This window comes from Hyposmocoma kahamanoa, unplaced genomic scaffold (genome assembly GCF_003589595.1).
Source record: "Hyposmocoma kahamanoa isolate Upper Pololo Valley unplaced genomic scaffold, ASM358959v1 86, whole genome shotgun sequence".
NCBI classification, from domain to species: Eukaryota; Metazoa; Arthropoda; class Insecta; order Lepidoptera; family Cosmopterigidae; genus Hyposmocoma; species Hyposmocoma kahamanoa.
This window is the reverse complement of record NW_020654289.1, coordinates 13,993,519-14,013,555: the sequence shown is the minus strand read 5'-3', so window position 1 is coordinate 14,013,555 and position 20,037 is coordinate 13,993,519. Positions and strand designations below refer to the sequence as shown.

At 36.1% G+C, this 20,037-nt stretch overlaps 3 protein-coding genes across 3 annotated transcripts in view; 1 reads left to right on the top strand and 2 right to left on the bottom strand.

The window, feature by feature from the left end:
• Window positions 1–10,748, top strand: part of LOC113234731 (tyrosine-protein kinase CSK) — a 45,464-nt gene extending 34,716 nt beyond the window's left edge. Inside the window, exons 10-16 of the mRNA XM_026470193.1 lie at window positions 1,874–2,012; window positions 2,440–2,605; window positions 3,821–3,985; window positions 5,726–5,942; window positions 6,624–6,710; window positions 6,930–7,130; window positions 7,272–10,748. Coding sequence (XP_026325978.1) covers window positions 1,874–2,012; window positions 2,440–2,605; window positions 3,821–3,985; window positions 5,726–5,942; window positions 6,624–6,710; window positions 6,930–7,130; window positions 7,272–7,274 — 978 coding nt within the window. The 3' untranslated portion in view covers window positions 7,275–10,748. The remainder of the gene's footprint in view (window positions 1–1,873; window positions 2,013–2,439; window positions 2,606–3,820; window positions 3,986–5,725; window positions 5,943–6,623; window positions 6,711–6,929; window positions 7,131–7,271) is intronic.
• Window positions 10,749–11,275: 527 nt separating this feature from the next.
• Window positions 11,276–14,721, bottom strand: LOC113234730. The gene is made up of 5 exons (XM_026470192.1): window positions 14,489–14,721; window positions 14,000–14,177; window positions 13,577–13,682; window positions 13,366–13,506; window positions 11,276–13,145 (listed from the first exon to the last, which is right to left on the bottom strand). Exons 1-5 carry the CDS (start codon window positions 14,556–14,558, stop codon window positions 11,469–11,471), a joined length of 2,172 nt encoding a protein of 723 aa, XP_026325977.1. The 5' UTR covers window positions 14,559–14,721; the 3' UTR covers window positions 11,276–11,468.
• A 1,014-nt stretch (window positions 14,722–15,735) lies between these two features.
• Window positions 15,736–20,037, bottom strand: part of LOC113234800 (DET1 homolog) — a 10,116-nt gene continuing 5,814 nt past the window's right edge. Inside the window, exons 2-5 of the mRNA XM_026470291.1 lie at window positions 18,420–18,545; window positions 17,828–18,045; window positions 16,414–17,316; window positions 15,736–16,332 (exon numbers count right to left, since the gene is read on the bottom strand). Coding sequence (XP_026326076.1) covers window positions 16,098–16,332; window positions 16,414–17,316; window positions 17,828–18,045; window positions 18,420–18,545 — 1,482 coding nt within the window. The 3' untranslated portion in view covers window positions 15,736–16,097. The remainder of the gene's footprint in view (window positions 16,333–16,413; window positions 17,317–17,827; window positions 18,046–18,419; window positions 18,546–20,037) is intronic.

Here is a 20,037-nt window from a genome sequence, read left to right as displayed (position 1 = left end):
ATGTGCCTTATAATCTATATAAAGCCTATACTTATATAAATAAGTTAAACACGGTTATACTGAGATTTATATTCATTCAACCTTTTACAATAATATAATCATTATTGTAAAAGGTTTCGAGATGTGCAAATAATACGAGTGTAAGAGAGAAGAATTAACTAGAATGCGATAATAATATTTGAATAACGAAAATGTCAATATAAAATTTACCAATTAATTGATGTTTGAGACTAGGTACGAATACCAAATGCTGAATAGGTGTAGTGTCTTATAAAGGTTATAATGTGTGTGACCGTGTGTGATTGTACCGCGTGGCGTCCTGTGAAGCTCAAAAGCAGGATAGGCCTAATTGATTCTAACGTAGAGGGAGAATAAAAAAGAATAGAGAAGCTTCTCGCGTATACTGAAAAGGGATACCAACAGAGTGCCTATAAATTCTGGGTTGTCTACTTTTAAAATTTTACCCCGTTAAAGAAGTTGAAATGAAAATGAAGCCGTGGTAGCCTAATGGTTTGACCTACTGCCTCTCAAGCAGAGGGTCGTGGTTTCGAATCCAGACTCGTACCTCTGAGTTTCTCGGAATTTGTGCGAAATTTAATTAGAAATTTATCATGAGGTTTTCGGTGATGGAAAACATCGTGATGAAACGTTGAAGAAGGTTCAAAGTTCTCGGAAAACGTGTGCAGTCCCCAACCCCCATTGGGCCAGTGTGGTGGACTGTCGCCTGAGCACTCGCCTGAGACGAGACCCGTGCCCAGCAGCGGGACGTATAAATCGGTTCATGATAATGATGAAACCTGCCGAGTCTAAGGAGGGAGAATTCGCCAGACCACATTTAGCTTGGTTGAGTTTTAGTAGCCAAATAAAACAATTATGACAAATCATTACTTTTTTATTGGCCCTTGAACATTATTAACTTAGTATACATATTTCGAACTGAAAAAGTATTGAAAAGTAAAAAAAAATACAATATTTAAAATAACCCATAAATTGGGGAAAAGATAGTGGCAAAAGCACGGTATCCCTAAAATCAGCTTAAGCCTGTCTAATTTAATTTATACGTTATTTATTTGATCTCTCTTTCTCGCGTATCATAACCACTGCTGGTAGAGGTGGACATATTTGACAAAAGTAAGATATTCTTCTTATTTTAGGAGGTTTATACGTTACGACAAAAATCTTTCAATCAAGAAACACACTTCAAATATCATCTAAAATACATTAAATCGTAATATTCCAGGCTTGTAAGAGTATTTCACTGGTAATTCATACAAGAAAATTCATTGATTGTAATGAAAAATTAAAACTTACGTGCGAAAGGTTATGTTGGGAATTTTTCGTTCCATACGGCTTTTACAGCCTAAAATATAACAATGCACCATTATTGTGAGCTGTAATAATTGTCAATTACTACAAAGGAACGGTTAGTAACTTTGTAAAACACTTCTTAAAAGCACAAACACGTAAAATCGATGCACGTCAAACACTCGGAAGGATTTGCTGGACTCAACGAGCGTTGAGTCATACAACCAAAACCGCATACGTAGAAAGAGACAAAAAATAATATTGTTTTCTCGTTTACTCTGATATGTCTGTGCGTTAATCTATTTCGCTTATGCGGTTTTTATTACGGATTCTATTTATGGATTCTAACTTTGATAATTTGAAATTAAATGTCAAATGTCGCATTTCGAAATCTACTGTCATTTCAAATCCAGGAATGGGTCAAGACCCAAGGAAAATGTGTAGGATTTTTCGGATTCGATATTCTCAAAACGTCTGACTTGTTCAAGTTACACAGTTAGGGGAGCAAAACTGCATTGGGTAGTCCCGATCGATCGCAGGTCGAGAATAAAAACATGATTGTACACAGCAACCGCCTCCCTACCCGCCGACGCCCAGCGTCACGAGCTCTCTGTCATCAAGCCACTTCCAGCACACGTACGCATCGCAACCGCAGCCCAGCACCGACCAAACCGATTCCGCCGCGCAACACAAGTTCGTCGATGCTCGTAAGTAATCTTCCTTTTAATTTTAAGTAGCAGTAAGTTCCCTGCGCGGTTCTTAAATGTTTACTTGAAATTTTGAAAATTGGTTTCCGAAATCTATTTAAAACTTCTAGGTTACTTTTGCCGCTTTTATTAAAAACTAGGCAAAGCTATCACATGTCGGTGGCCAACTCGCGGTTGGAAATACTGAATTTATGTAAATCTTAAAAAAGTCGCCACTATTCAAAATGAATTTTTCGATCTTAAACCCTAACTTTATGATATGAAGACGATAAACAAAGAAAACGACGGATCATTGACCACCTCACGGTCGAATGAAATTGATTTTAGTATATCCATTATTACCTCATCAGTAATTTGAGGTAAAATATAAATGTTTTAAAAAACGCTAAAACTTTAGAGTCAATAATGAAAATATCGATAATTTCAGGCTGGATAATAGCGGAGCGTGACCTGGAGATTCGGGAGAACATCGGCAAAGGCGAGTTTGGCGACGTGATGCTCGGCATCCTCAATGGCACGCAAAAGGTGGCTGTCAAAATCCTCAAAGACCGGGAGGCGGCCAGCAAATTCCGCGCCGAAGCTAGTGTCATGGCGTAAGTACTTATCACATGTAAATGTAACCGTTTTTAGCGTCTAAAAGATCTTAGGTACTGTTGTATGGCATACAACTTAATTAATTAAATTACTTATAAGTACATTTTAATAATTATAAAACTTCTATGTCCGAATTTTATGGGGTTAAGTGCTATAAGGGCCTCAAGGGATTCATTTTTTTTTTTTTAACACACACTCATCATAGCCCCGCACTAGGGAAACCCTGTGTCGCGGGTGCCATGGACACACATATAGACAACCACAAATCACACCCAAACTCACGAGAGAAACAAATGTAGGTCATACAAATATTTCTCCCGGCCCGTGAATCGAACCTGGGACCTCTGCGTGGCAGTCCGGCATGGTAACCGTTCGGCCACAGAGGCAGTTTATATTAATTCAAAGATACTAAAGCGTTACTATATTTGAGGCTATCAACTGTTGATTTTTTTTCTATAATATTACTTTAAATTATACTAAATTACATAATTATTTTATATTTGGATTGGATGCTATTTTCATGTATAAAAAGTGTGTAACTATTCACTGCCTCTGTGGCCGAACGGTTACCTTGACTACCATGACTGCCACGCAGAGGTCCCAGGTTCGATTCCCGGGTCGGGAGAAATATTAGTATGGCCTACACATTTATTTCTCTCGGAGTTTGGGTATAATATATATAAATTTAAGGTGCTTTACCGCGTATTTTAATGGTAATGTCACTCCGTAATGCTACTTACTTCATGCATCTAACCTAGATTAAGACTATCTAAATATATTTTGTGCAGTATCTTGGCTTCGTTCGACGAAGGAACGGCCAGTATAATGTTATACCACTCAGTCTGTCGTATGTTAAGTACACTGCAAAACCGTCTCCTGAGTCTCTCGGACCGAACAAATTCCAACAAAACGATTGAATAATATTCATATTGTTAAAATATTTTGCAAATCGTTAATATTCTATTGTTTAATATTCTTTGGTGAATTAAAAAGTAAGGCATTTAATTTATTAATAACTTGTAACTATAGTTCAAAATTGGGTGGTTTGTATTAATATTGGACATCACTTGTTAATGACTTTATCATCTTAGTCAATCTTGACCATGGGACCCTGTAAAGGGTCTGAAACGTTAGTTTGTTTGAAAAAAAAAAACAAATATACGCGATTTTGATATGAAATAATAGTTGTATTTCCAATGAATGTTTGCTTACAGCACGCTGAAGCACGACAACCTCGTACGCCTGCTGGGTCTGGTGTTCAGCTCGAACGGCAGCACGTGCATCGTGACGGAGCACTGTGCGCAGGGCAGCTTGCTCGACTACCTGCGTTCCAGGGGGAGGCACTACGTCACGCAGCTCAACCAGATCAACTTCGCCTAGTGAGTATATATAACAACTTTTACTACTTTCGATTTTTTATTTAGGAAAAGCACGCGAGATAGACAGAAAAGAGATTTTTTTTTAATATAATTAAAAATTTTACATTATACCTCAAGTTACTGATGAGGTAATAAATATACTAAAATCAATTTCATTCGACCGTATGGTACTCAATAATACGTCGTTTTCTTCGTTTATCGCCTTTATATTATAAAGTAGGGCTTAAGATCGAAAAATCCATTTTGAATAGTGGTGATTTTTTTACAAGACTGTTACATAAATTCAGTATTTCGTACCGCGAGATGGCCCCCGACCAGTGATGGCTTTGTATAGTTTTTAATAAAAGCGGCATCTCGGCATTCTTAAGTAGCCTAGAAGCTTCAAATAGAATTCGTAAACCAATTTTCAAAATTTTAAACGAATATTTAGGAATCGCGCAGTAGTTTTTTTTATGAAACCAAGTCACGGGACGAACAAATCGTACACCTGGTGGTAAGAGACACGCCTTTCCATAACAGTTGCAGTGCCACTTTAATTCTTCGTAATTTACGTTTTAAATTAAATTAAATTACAAAGATTTGATGGGCGCTGCCACTGCGCCCGCCACCCTGAGACATAAGTTGACAAGACCCATGTGCTTGTAATTTCACCAGCAACCTTACCCTTCGAAACCGGAACACAGTAATGCTAACATTACTTCCCTGGACGAACTCTTTTACAAGGAGCTCTACTGCTACTGAAGAGTGATTACTTGGCAAACTAAGGTATAATATGGAAAGAAAATCTTTCTAAAACGTGAATTGTTTTAGTAGCACTGGTAAATAGCAATCAGCTGTCACAATAAGAGCAGCGTAAATTGTGAAAATAATGCTGCCGTCCGCTTACTAAAACGCGACTAATTGACAAAATATTTTTTTGAGATATCACAAAAAACCATAACTCAGTTTTAGAATATTTAAATTGTTTGATATTTCAGCTATGCATCGTTAGAGTAAGTTCCGATAAGTCGAACACGTTAACTAATTTTAACTGTTTCTGTTTTAAGAGAATCTTGTGCTCTATTTTTTGCTATTTAAAACGGATATTTGACCAATTATCACTTAGCTGCGGTTTAGTTAATGGACGACAGAATATAGAATCCTACAATACATGCACTGTGACTGAGTTTTTGTATAAAACTTTAATTTGTAAGTTAATTGCTTTTACACTAAAATAAATTATAGTGGATAGAACCTTTAGTCGTATAGTAATCCAATGTAGCAAAATGTCAAATATTCTTAAAACACTAATGACAATCAATTCTTTATTTAATACTCTTACAGAAATGTTAGAGGTATTCAATTTGTATTTGTGGCGTCTGTCCTACAGTTTTATTTAACATTAGTACGGACGCTGAAGTGGAACTTAATCTTAATATGTTCCTTGTGTAATAATGTTTCGTAATTTTAAGATAGCATGCAATTGTATTGACTCAATAAAGATTATTATTATATTCAATTTAGGAAATGCAACCGTTTTTCCGGATTTAAATCGCGTATATTTGGTCACGGTTGACAGCCAACCGCGACCATGGGGCCTGTAAAGGGCCCGAAACGTTGGTTTGTTTGAAAAATCAAATATACGTGATTTAAATCCGGAAATATATTTTATTTCCTATGTGTAAAAAATATTTTATTTCCTATGTGTAACAATCGCGAAAACCTAAGAACTCGATATATATTCAATTTGTCAATTTACAGCGACACCTGTTGCGGCATGGAGTACCTCGAACGTCAGCGCGTGGTGCATCGCGATCTCGCTGCGCGGAACGTGCTAATCTCAGCCGAGGGTACGGCTAAAGTGGCCGACTTCGGCCTGGCCCGCACTGACCAGTCTGCGGACGACCCCGCCGATGCGCTCAGGGTGCAGGCGAAACTGCCTATCAAGTGGACTGCCCCGGAGGCGCTAAAGTACAATGTTAGTATTAGTAGCTTTTGTATCGTATACCTTAAAGGTACTATTCTTAACACCGCTGCAGACGACAAATTGCAGCAGCACGGCTGTTTCCTTATAAATAAAAGAAATTGCATGAAATTAATTCGAAGAGTGGCAACACCGCCGCTAGATCATTGTTGTAATCAAATCAAGTCCTGTACAAAAAAAAAATTCTAGGCTTTATTATTATTATTATCGTATTTATTTTAAACTCTCGCCTCTCCCAAGGCCTAAAAGATTAATTTTGAATTTTTAAATATTATTATTATCTTTGCTTGGTAGGGATGTCCGTTAATTTCAAGTGAAAACCTGTTATATTGATAAATACTAGCAAAAATTTTAAGGTGATTACGGTGTTTAAGGTGGTACGCACTAGAGTAAATAGAAAAAAAGTTCACCGCGGCGGGCTTGAACGTTATTGGTAACTATAGTTGCCAATTCCGCTTAGTGCAACAACGTCATTGGCAACTATAGTTGCCAATTCCTGTTGAGTGGATATTAGACATGTGATCTTATTACTTTGATTGGATGATTCAAATAAATATGGCTCCATGGAGAATCACTATCTTTTTAACTTCTTTCACGTGATCTTATTACTTTGATTGGATGATTCAAATAAATATGGCTCCATGGAGAATCAATATCTTTTTAACTTCTTTCCAGAAATTCTCTAACAAGTCTGATATGTGGAGTTTCGGTATCCTGCTTTGGGAAATTTATTCGTTCGGCAGAGTGCCATATCCTAGAATTGTAAGTATTTCATACTTGTTTGTTACATTTAAATGTTCCTCCTGTCATAAAATGACATTGAACAGGGTGTCTTAGAACCAGTACCTAACACCGGTTTAACAGTCATTGACATTTATTGTTTATGCTATTTAAGCCAGAAATACGTATTTTTTTATCAAACAATTGTTGCATGTTACTATTATTCTTATTGGCAGAAATAACTTTAGCATTTGTTTTAAGCCGCTGGCGGAGGTAGTGCGGCATGTGGAGCGTGGGTACCGCATGGAAGCACCGGAGGGCTGTCCTTTGGGGCCCTACGAAGTGATGCGCGCCGCGTGGCACCAGGACCCCCAGCAGAGGCCCACCTTCGCTGCCACCAGAGTCCGCTTGGCCGCCATGCGTGACGCCACGCCGCCACCGCCGCAAGGACATCCGCATCCGGTTCGTGCATCTTAATACCCATAGCTGTCGCGCAGCGCTCATGCAGCTGAGGGTTATACCACTTCTTAGAGTTATCGCGTACATGTAAAATGCTAAAACAGTAAACATAATTACTAACAATTTGTTGTTTTTTTGTTCCAGTGAGATGAGGATCGCCGTCTTATGCTCAAAGGACGAAACATCTCAGACTGTAAATTTTACACAAATGTAGGTGAAGTGCTGTGAAGGTTGCGAGGTTATTTTATAATTAATGTAATGTAAGTAATAAATTATTTTGATATATTAAAGACACTTCCTCGCTTAAGAAATAACTCTAATATAAATATAGTTAGCGTGTAAAATCGGTGTGTTAGAGAGAAATTATGTCCGATATTAGTTTAATTTGTGCTATTCGGGGTTTAGCAGTTCGCCGACTGCTAGAAGCCGTGTGCTGAAAGGCCTAAAGTTAACGAATTATTATTGCATATTAAAGATTCAAGCCATTATGGGCGTGGCGATTCGTACGTCGGTACTATGGTACTGTCTAGTCAAAGTTCGTAATATTGTTTGTATATTATTTTCACGTTTATTATAGCGAAAAGTGACTGATGACTGTACAGGTGAATACAATGCACTCCGAATATTAATGGAATACATGAATGCACACGAGCAATGTAATTTAATTTTTTTTTTCTTTATAAACTGCTAAATTGAGAGTTAACTCAATGTTATTCTGAGGCACAAATTTTCCCCCCCAGCCTTAAGGGCGCGTTCCCATTATGTCGTGACGTCAGACAGTCGTTCAGTTTAAAATGTCGTGGCTTGCATATTTAAATGAAGTTGTTCACACATAGAACAATACGATTAAGTGTCTTTCACGACTTTATTGACGTTACGACGACAGACTGTCGTGATAATGGGAAGAGCTAGAACGACAATCGTTCAACGATAAAATTAGCGTCCACGACACAGTCACGACAGATAGTCGTGATATGGGAACAGGCTAGACGCGACGGTCGTCCATCGATAATAAAACGTTGCGACATAACAGGAACGCATATATAAATGAATGTATTTGTTTCATTGAAACATTCCTCCTGTAAAGCGAGGTTTACGTATAGTTGCTTTTCAAGAATAGTGACCCTAACAAGATAATTATTTTTTAACTTCTTACATCAAACACTTGTGTTCAGAATAATAAATTTAAAATCTTTCCATTCGTACAAATAATGTATTCTTCGCCTTTGCTAGATTCGACTCTTTTTTTAAACCATCTTCCTGATGAAATAGGTCTTTTTGAGATAGGTCGCTATTCTAAAAAGACATCCATATCCATATTTGATACTGATGCAGGAGGAAATTACTTACATTCCCTCCGATGACGTTCAGTGCATTTTTATCTAATCAGTTTACAACGTGTCGGTTTGCACTTTATATATTTTTTAACATTGTGTTTAGTTATAAATAGGCGCGGAGGACAGATCTGATGGATTGCTAATTTAAGAATCGCCTTATAATTTGTTATTATTGGCCACACGCCTTTTATAATGTTGAAAATGTTTTGAATTTACGTATATATCAATACTGATATGTACTACATAGTAAAAATACATACATACACATACTATGTACATAGGAATATAGGAATTCATGAAAGTTCATGTGATATTGAAATATGTGATTGAAATATTTCCTAAATTTATGTATGATAATTCGCAGTCCCATTTATTAAGCATGACGAGACCAAAATTAAGAAAACCATAAACAACACCCTGTACATAATTAAATGTGAACAATGCAAACTCTAGCGGTAGCCTTTTCTCTCAATCTGTTAATATGTATAAGCGAGATAGCAAGTGTTTCTCAGTCACAAGTCGCCTTAAAAAACCGTTTTTATACAAAGTGAGGACTTTGTTCGTACTGTACATATATATATTTTTCATTAGGAGCATAGAAATTAAAAGCGAATACTTGCACTGTAAACTTATAATGCACGCACAATTTTGGAATTAAATATTGCTCGTCACACATATATTATTTACCCTTATCATCTACAACGTCTGATTCACGCCAGTTTTTTGTGCTAATTCTACTATACACGTGGCGTTCTTACAATGGAACGACAGCCCACTAACATTATCAATGAGAAACTAGAGGAAAGGATGTTTGTTATTCAATCACTCCGAAGTGGTTCAAAGAATGTAACTGAACAATTATTGTCCAAACAGGAAACAAATAATTATATAATTTATCTCCACTGTGAACACCAACGACGTGTTTATTTCGGTTAAATTATATTATTTATCTACAATAACATATAATTTAATTTAATATCGGCAAGTTGTGATAGTTTGTATTTATGATACGCCATTTATACGGTTATGTTTTATGGTTTTTTTTCTTAAACCTAGTGATGTCCCGCAAGCAATAAGATAATACTGTTATGTGATTAAATAAATGATGTAGTGTGGTTGTTATAGTAGAAGTATCCCCAGAAATTAAGCAAAAGTGTAGCCATTATCGAAAATTTATACGATAAAAAACATTAATAAATGTATAATATCAAATCAATAATTGCAAACACCGTTCATAAGATTACTTACTTATGTTATTTACAAACATATGTTAATTTTGCTGAAAAAAATATTAACAAATTATTCAAGTAACCACAAAATTCTCAAAACATGTATTGGTAAAGTAAAAATTTGATTTGGCACAACTTGCACTCATTGCATACTGATAATGCACATCAGTACGAGTGCGATAGCCTTGTATGCGTCTTATTGTTTCTGTTCCTTCTGATCTCAGGCGGGTATGAATACTACTAAATCCCTATACTATATTAGTAACTAGTACTATACTAGTATTAACGATACTAAATAAAGTGGGTGTGTCACGACTCTTAAAACTATCTGTCAAAAAGGGATGCATCTTGGCACGACTATAGTCGATAGTTTATAGTTAGATTAGAATTCCATCGGAACTGTTCTCTGTATAACAAAGATACAAGTTGCATTTGCCAACTTTCAGGTTGTGTGATAAGTAGCGTTCCCGAACTTTAAAACAGAGTACAATGGAAATTAACTCGACATTCTATTAAAATGTCCAGTTGGTTACCATCGTTATATGTATATCGTCGTCGCCTAACTTTCTCAAACTCATATCTTAAAGAACAAAGTTTTGTAGACTGATTTCACATTACCTCCATATTTACACACTGGCTTTTACCTATTCTTAAAGTAATGCATCCAAATGAACACCCTTGATATTTAAAATAAATAGAAAGTTTTGCTATCTCCTGAATAATCACTATCTACGATACGAGTTTGAGAAAGTAGGCAACAATATGCATATAAAGGGTTCTCAAGTGTATAAAAATTTAATATAGAAGAAAATGTGTATATCGGCATAACAAAAGTAAATCCGAATCTCACTTAGAAATGTTAGACTTAATGTTGTCTTATATACTGGAACGCACCCTAAATATAATTAAATTCATTTATTCGTTTTTATTCTAAAATGAATGCGTTACATTTTCTGTCCTATTACACGAGCATAGAAGGCAACATTACGTTTATTAGTCGAATTCAAAGACTAATCTTATGAAAAGTAATGTCCGTTCATTTATTCTTATGCAATACTAGTTTTAAGTGTTAAATTGTTTTTACGATTTATTTATAACCTATAGTGGAAATTGGTTACAAAATATTCTACCGAGAAAGGTTGTAATTGCAAGTCATTCGTTTTCTACCAAAGCATGTTTCGAAAGAAAATGTGAATCTTCTGGTATTCCCACAGTGTCTTCCTTTGTTTGATTGACGAATTGTTCGCAAGATGACATGTGCGCTAGTCTTTTGGGCTATAGACTGTACCTAAGGACGTAGCTGTTGTGTTTATTTATGTGCACGTGTTTAAAAATTAGAGAATTAAAATCTCAATTTGTTTTTGTTGTCCGTATACTATTATTAATACTTATAAATTTATCGTTGTAAATACATAAGTCACGATATAAAATGTATAGTAAGATATAAATACTACACACCTCAGTATTTGTTTTATTTACGCTGACTAACAAACTAACATGTGTTGAGTATGTTTACGTACATAACATTCTTGAAAAACTTATTCGCAATTTACTACCTACACGGAGTTATTCTTTGGAATATATGGAGTGTATTTTGCTGTGTCCAGTATACATAAGGCACGATAATGTAAATGTGTAGTTTTATTGAAATTGAATACACTATTAGAATCCACAGGACTATTGTCGCCAAAATCCGGTGTTTACAACACCAAACTTCTCCGAAAGTGCCAAATAGCTGCTTTCCCTTCTATGTTAACTTATTCGCAATTTACTACCTATACGGAGTTACTATTTGGGATATATGGAGTGTGTTTTGCTGTATCCAGTATACATGAGGCACGATAATGCAAAGGTGTAGTTTTATTGAAATTGAATACACTATTAGCATCAACAGGACTACTGTTGCCAAAATCCGGTGTTACACAACAGCAAACTTCTCCAAAATTGCCACATAGCTGTTTTCCCGTTTCTCTGGATTGCACTGCTTTAGAGGAATTGCAATCGACTTTAGGTCGAAAATCCGTATTCTCTTTGTTTTCTATGCTCATGGGCTTTGTATTTTTTTCTAGAACTTTACTTGCTTGAGTAGCAATGTGAACTAAATATAACATTTTTGAACACTTGCAAGCAACCATAAGTTTTTTTTCTTTTTTTTCTTTTGTTTTTGAAGACTTTGCTTTTTCTGATCTCTTTAAGTCCTTCTCTATCTCCTTAAAGGTTTTATCTCTGGTTGATGGTTGTATAAGATTAGAGAAACATTCGCAAAAATCTGCATCTGCTATATATATTGGCCCTGTGTTACTTGATTTATTATGGGATAATTGTGCCATCTTATCTAGCGAATCGTGAGGTTTACTACTACAATTCGCTATATTTTTGCCTAGCAGATGTAACGGTTTATCACTTTCAGGTGGTGTATTTTTGACTAGCGATTCATCCGAAGCTGGGTACAAACAGACACAAGTAACGCTGGTTTTATCTATTTTTTTATTATTTTCTTGATGTTTCATTTCTTGGTTTATCGTCATACCACCCGTTATGACCCTGTTTTCTTCATTTTTCTTACCTACGTCGGATTTGAGAAGATTCTTTCTATTACCTTTAATTTCTTCATCAACAGACATTCCATGACTTGTATCCGTTTGTGATACAGATGCCGAAAGATCCGACGACGAATATATACAGCTTTCACAGAATTGACACTCCATTTCTGAGCTAGTATTTATTGAATGTTTACTTGAGCTACTATTGTCAAAATTTTGTTCCCTTGTATCATGTTCTCCAACAGATTTTGATGAGGATAAACTTATATCACTACATGTACAACGGACAAAGTCCGTATTTGATGCACGATTAATTTTTTTGTCTTTACTTGTGTGATTTTTAGTAGTGTGGGTTTTACTATGGCCCTTTCGATTTCTTATGCTTGTGCAACTACATTTACCACTTACCCTCCGTCTACTTTTGACTTTTCTACATTCATTTGTCTTTCTTGTGTCACGTTTTTCTTTCTTACTTCTCGAAGATCTAATTTCAGATTTGGAATCGTCCATTGACATAGAAGTTTGACTGTGCGTGCTGCACTTTTTTGGTTGTGAATGGTGTTTCTTTTCTTTTTTTCTTTTCTTTTTTATGTTAGGCTCGTCTATCGACATAGAAGTTTGACTGTGTGTGCTGCGCTGCTTTTTTGGTTGTGAATGATCTTTCTTTTCTTTTTTTATTTTCTTTTCTGTGCTAGTCTCGTCTATCGACATAGAAGTTTGACTGTGTGAGATGCGTTTCACTTTCGGTTCTGCACAGCGCTTACATATTATGAGATCTTCTTTATAACGATTTTTTGTGTCGCCTTGGGAACTTATTTCTCTATTGCTATTGAATGCGCCTTTGTTGTCACATTTTCGGTTGCAGCAGCTGCAGTTATGCTGACCGCAGTTGCTTGGAATGCAGCTTACCTGCGATCAGAGATCTCTCTACATATTCACACAGAAAGATACGGAATTTCTATACCCTTGCACACCTACACCCTCCTGGATCTGGTCTACACCCAACTGGATTTTAACATCAAACAAGTAGTTCAGTGGCGTTGATATTATATTCTAAGAAATTCCTATTTGTCAAAAATGTAATATAATGCTTCACAATCTTTTATCTGCCACATATTATTGTACATACCGCTTCGGATTGGCATGAGGAGTTCTGTCCAGGTACCACTACCTGAACCCCGGTACACAATTTGGTTGCGTTGTTAAGTTTGGCGAGACGAGGGAAAAAGTAATGGATGTCCGTTGTGGAAGTGGCTCCGTCGCTGTGAAACTAAAAGTCGAAACATTGTAGTACATCTAAGAATGAATATAAATAACGCAAACATTTTATTCGTGAGTACCTTGAAAGGAGTCGGAACTTCAAAGCTGCCACTGTATCCTAAAGTTAACCTTGGGCTAGGTATGCCACTAGGAAATTGGTTTTGGAAATATGTGGGATGCGGAACCCTGTACAAAAAAAACAGCAATTACAAAGATCTTGTATACTACTACTACTAGAGAAACTGCGTTTCGGTTTGGAAGGGTAAGGGTGCTGCTGTAATGACAAGCACATGAGACAATTTATGTCTCATGGTGAACGGGCGCAGTGGCAGTTCCCCTAAGATCTTTACGATTTACAACTCTAAGTGCACTACAACTGTCATGGACTGGAGCATCGCTTATCATCAGGTGCACGTCTTGTTCGTCCCGTCACTTAGTATTAAAAAAATATATACCTATATACAAAGCATTCAAGGATGTTACAGGTACTTGTAAACACTTACGGGTTTGCAACGCTCTTGACAAACCAGCAGCTTGATTTATTTGGGATCGTGATGAAAGGAGCACACCACTTGTTCGTTGGAAGAAAGAATAGTTGTACGTTTCCGTCAGGTAGTACCAATGATACGACTTCACCCTCACCGACCACCTCGGGAGACTGCACGCATTGCGCCGCGAAGGCTGGTGATAAATTTTACAACAGATTTTCATTCCAAAAACAAGCGAGAATTTGAATTCTTTTATGATCCGATATAATTTATAGGCGTCAAATGGATATAATTATAACACTTCCATTCTTTGTTTTTGTTTCAATTTAATTTCTTGAACGAATCTGCTAATCCAGTATAAGAGGATAGATACCGGTTTTGAATAGCTATTACATTAAAAGATAAAGTTAAAGCGTGTCACTATTTAAAAAAATAGAGGCTACTGAAGTATTTGAACAATTACATCTACAATAGATAAATAATAATAATTTGTTATGAACTAACATGTATTTAAAGGAAAGAAAGGTGCGCCGTTATTGAAGCCGGTACCAAAATACGGTTGATTGAACTGCATGGTCGGTGTTTCCTATACCACGTAGGGCCACATTTTAACTTCGTCTATGTAGCGAGGACGGTCATTTTTAATGCTTTTAATGGTAGAGGGAGAAATTTTAGTTAGCAGAATAAGGGCCCATTTTACCAGATTATGGAATGGTCCATAGATAAGATTATTTTACTGGGAATAGTCTAATTCAAATAATTAGAAAAAAATTTACATTTTTGACAAATCTTTGTGTCTCAATCTTTTTTTCCATTCTCTAAGGCTTAGACTATGGAATTTTTTCCATCCTCTAAGAAGGCTTAGACTATTCTTAATTGGCAAAGTGACAAATTAGGAGAGAAGGTTGGCTGCAATAAGTTAATCAATCTTCATTCTGAAAACTATACCTAAACTATATCAAGCTACACGTTGACGGATCTTGTTCCGTTGCACTGGAGGCGATATTTGAACTAAAGTGTATAATTAGGTAGGTACTATTTTGTGGGAATATTGCTTTATTAAAAGTGTATCACGTTCTTCTAAATCCAAGGTGGCACTGGCGCGGCGGGAGAGTACTGCTCTGCGGCCGAACCACCTAAGTAGTTAAAAATTTCGTAAACTATTGAGGTATTATTTATTTTGTTGCATGTCTAGGAAAATAGACTTTAGGTGCTAATTATTTTGTACTACTGTATCCGACTACTTATAGGTGGTCCGGCCACAGAGGATCACACTAGCTTGATGACTGTACATAATATTTATTCCTCGCAGTGAATTATTAAATTATACTGAATTATTATTCTTCTAATTTAGGAGCTACACTCTGGTCTGCGGAGCAATCTTCATTACTTTCTGTTTAGCGCCCTAACTTGTGTTCCTGATACGACTTCTTCCTTTATTTCTAAATAACTACTATAATCCTTTTATTAATTTTGTATAAAAAAAATTTTGACATCTATACAAACTTATAAATGTATCTGCACAATTAAAATTGACTCACGAAGAAAACTTGTAAGCAAAGGACTGAAAAATAAAATACAATTTCACTTAGGTAACGAAGTTATAGCATTTTATTCAAGTGAAGGAAATGTGTCATGTATTTCAATATAAAAATTTTCACATTCGATCGTAAAAAAGAATATATTAATATATATAATAATATATTCTAGAATAGTATTTCGTTTACACAATTCCTAGCTTAATAATTTATTATGATTACTAATAAGCTATAACATATTACACTACATGGTAGTGCTTCTCAAACATTGTACATATACAATTTGTCAACATTTACATTTTCGCCTGATAATACGAGTACACTCACTGTCAACGTATACAATATACAAAAATATCAGTCTATTTTATTTATTAATGCCTCAGTCAGCTGAATTCTAAAGACTAGATCTCGCCTCTCGGTGATGTGTGCATGTGGTGAACCAAGCGTCAACCTGCGGCTGCAGATAAGACGCAGATCTAGTTACTACAAAATGATTTTGGGTCAATATTACTCCTTTCAAGTCAATATTTTTCGCTATACTGCTTATAATCAGTAATTACTTCAAAATAATTACATTAAGATACGTGAGAATAGTCAAGATGATCACCAAAGGCGCAGGAACTAAGTACAGCGTTTCTGATATGAAAATTGACAATGTATTCTGAGTTTGTGCGCTGTACGCTTATTGCAAAAGGGTCTGTGGGGTGGAAGGTGAAAGCGACCAACCGTCTGGCGCTCGCTGGCACCGACTGTCCCAATACACCTGCGTAAATCTTAAACTTCAATAGGCCTGAATCGCGGGCATAAAACCTACAAAAAAAGGCAAAGTATGAATTTTCTATACAAGTAAATAAAATTTTTATTCAGTTTAAGAAATGACATAATACCTACCGAATAGGGTACTCCCCATATGCCTTAGGTCTCTCCATAACAGATACCCATTTGTCGTCATAACTGAACAGTCCTAGGTCCAAATATGGAGATCCACTATAAGACTGTGCGCTTATCGGTAACTGCGCTAATATTCTCTTCGTTGCTTCCGTTCGACCGCCATAGATAGCTCTTACTATTGTTTGTTTGAACCTTTGCTGTGTCAATCTTGCATACAAATTGTTTGAAGGAGAACAAGTAAACTGAGAATCAGCGCATAGTCGTGCGTTTCTAAAACAGTCACAATAGTTCTCAAAAAGCTGCAGTAGACCTTCAGATGTATTTTCATACACTTCCAGTATCTTGCTTTCACTTATGTTGTATATAACAAAGAAAGAAGACTGGCTGTTAGGCTCTTGTACCCTTAGCGTTACAACCTCCTCACTAGCGTACTTGATAAAAAGATGATCTTCATCTAAAAGCTGCATTTTCCACATCCGTAAACTTTTGAACATATCAAAGTATTTGTAAAACTTTCTAAGTTCCAATGGATCGCCCGTTTCATCACTAATAGCTTTTGCCCTTTTAAAGAGGAATACTAGAAGCCTATGTTTTAAGCTATTTATTGTCTCTTCATGGAAAGGCCTTTCATTGACTAGAGGTGCAAAAACAGAGTTGACAATGAATGGATCATCATCATAACAAAACCTGCCTATTTTTCTTATTTCTATCAACATTCCTTCTACAATTTGGAATAAATGTATTGTTTGGTGCTGCACTGACAACACAGCCAACACTTCTTTGTACAAGTAAATTCCTTGATTGTGTGAGAGGTAGATTTTATCTATTCTGAAATGTTTTGTATCACATAGCTTTCCATGATGCAAATCCACTAAATGGAGGGAATAATCTTCGAGTGCAGATCTGCAAACAGCAATTAGAATGTAAGGGTCAACAATATGGAACATTAATTATTACTTAAAAATGGTGCATATCGGTAAATTAAGGTTCACATTGTACCACTACAAGGGTTCCCCACTGGTAAAGTTTGGCTATCAACTTTGTCAATTTTTTCAACATCTTGCCAAGCATTATTGCTATTGCACCTACTTTGATATTCTCGAGTCACAATTTCATCCACAGGAAGCATGACGAATCGTGCCAATATATCTTCACATAGTGAATATATGCTTGATGTCTACTGCAGAGAGCATCAAAACTAAATAAACTTTTCCAAGCATACCTAAGTGCGTTTCAAAGAATTTAAAGCGCATTGTCAAGTATTGCTTATGTATGGGGAGTACTACACTAAGAATCAATTCTTAACACACCTTTAATTTAAGAGCACACTTATAATTCATTTTGATTAAAAATTAAATTTGATAATTAACCTTAAATAGTATTAAATATTGCTTAATATAAAAAATATGTATACCTAATAGTTGGTGTCACAGCCTCGTTATTGCTATGAATATGATAGAAGTGTGGTCTCAAGTCATCAGGTATGTGTGCAGCTGACCCGACAATAACATAACGGCCATCTTCTGTAAATAAGCTGCATTCTCTATTGAGTTGTTGCTCCATGAAGGGGTGCTGGGGATTTCGCATTTGCTGCACTTCTCTTTGTTGGCACACATTTACTGTATATTTTGGCTGGAATACATAAAAATAATGAAAATTGGAAGTCGCTGCAGTGGCGCGACTGCGGCGCGGCAGCCGCATGTCTGTAACGCTTTAGTACTTTTGAGTTCACTAATTGTGACTGCAAATATGGCGCGCGCGTTTCACGACAGTGGCGGTACAACTGCGCTTCTAAATGCAGCGCCACTATGGCGCCACTGTAGCACTTCTTTATGCATCTAATTTGGAGGCGTCCTAAGACTTAGAGACTGAAATAATAAATGTTTCAATTTGTAATGTTGACATTGAGTCTTATTTAATATAAAGTATGTGCTTGAATCTCAGAATAATCTTAAATACGACACAACCATCGATTTTTGTAATAGTAAAAAATTAGGAATTTATACCTTGAAAAATCTGTAAAAAATATGTGTCCTTATCCTATGGTGGGCATCTGCATCAGCATTAAGTAAGTCTGAAGGATAGCCAGCCACAAGGTCACCTGCAGCTGCTGCTCCCCTGTACTCATAAATCTGTAAATGTTTGTATCACAGATTCAGTAAAAAATATTCACGATTTTCACTTTTAGGTGGTTTTTTGTAGCTCTTTAATTATTTATTTTTTGACAATAGTACCAATTTATCACGCCCAAACAAGGAAATTCCCTCTGAGGCACTGCCCAGAACTGTCATACCAAAATCAATTTAGAAAAGTTAATTTCCCAAAATAATCCTACCGGGAATTGAACCCGGGCACTTCTCACCAATACCCATAGGGCAAACTATTGAGCCATTGAGGTCGTTAAATTATTTACCAGCAGACGCTGTTAGAAGAGTTTAGACTATAGTTGCCCAAAGTGGTCCCTACCGCCCCAGTGGGCGCTGAAGAGTCCTAGGGCTGGGCAGCCCTAGGACTCCCTGCGGTGGGCACCGCATTTGAATAAAAAACTTGAATTGTCTTTAGAAACTACACTACTTGTACGTATATATATTTGTTTTCCTTCTCATTTTTAGTATTATGTTAATATAAAAAATACATTTTTTCAATAATTTTTTGTAGTGGTGGGTGTTGAAACTTTTTTATCTTGCCTAAATGAGTAGTAAGACAAAAAGATTGGGAACCTATGGTATAGTATACTGCCCCCAGAACAAAAAAAGGCACGACTGCTGTATAAAGCACGCGTAGTTGTGCCTTTTTTCGTTACGAGGACAGTATACTATGACCATAGTCCATTATACATATTGTCCCTCTCGAGTTTGGGGCCTTAAATTGAAACGTTTTTTAGTAGAAACCTTTTCAATTATCAATCAGAATTGTTATTATTTTATTCCGGACATAGAATGTTTTTCATAGTTCTGAAAATCAATTAGGTATAATGGTAATTATTTGATTTTTTTATTCCTTATAATTCAAAGTAATTTTAAAAGATATAACACCCAATTAAATATAATTTTCACTTGGACCAAATACAGTTCCTATAAGCAATTTCATATAATTCTCGTTGGTAATAATATTCACATTTTATATAAAGCCATTTTTATATAACTATTATTTTATATATTGGCAATTGAGATAATTTTACGTGCTCCTATAATGTGGTCCTTTAGTAGGTTAGCAGTCCCACATAACTCCGACTCTGCCCCCGCGGGGCCGGGGTATCTGTAAGCAGATTCCCCCGGATTAACAAAAAAAAAAAGGTTAATGTCTTAGAATAATAACGCATAGAATGATAGTTTCATATCAAACGAACTGTCACAAGTGAGGCAAAAACCAAATTCATGTAGGCGTAAGCAACTTGTAACTACGCTCGTCGGCACGCACACAAATATACAAATAATGATGCCATGGAATAACATTTCCCTCAAAAGTGGGGAAATTGTATCTTGCTTAACTCATCATTAAGTTAAAGGTGCCTACAGATTTGCCCGACATTGTCGATCAGGTGCCTACAGATGTGCTCGGTTTTGTCGATGAAAAACGAATATAGCACTTATTTGTAAATCCAAGATGGCGGACACGATTTTT

Excerpts from the sequence above, each read along its gene's own strand:
- LOC113234730 (XM_026470192.1), bottom strand. The coding sequence starts at position 14,558 with ATGCAGTTCAATCAACCGTATTTTGGTACCGGCTTCAATAACGGCGCA. Across the intron at positions 13,507-13,576 it reads AAGTTCCGACTCCTTTCAAG|TTTCACAGCGACGGAGCCAC; the intron begins GTACTCACGAAT and ends TTCGACTTTTAG. Across the intron at positions 13,146-13,365 it reads CCTCATGCCAATCCGAAGCG|GTAAGCTGCATTCCAAGCAA; the intron begins GTATGTACAATA and ends CTCTGATCGCAG.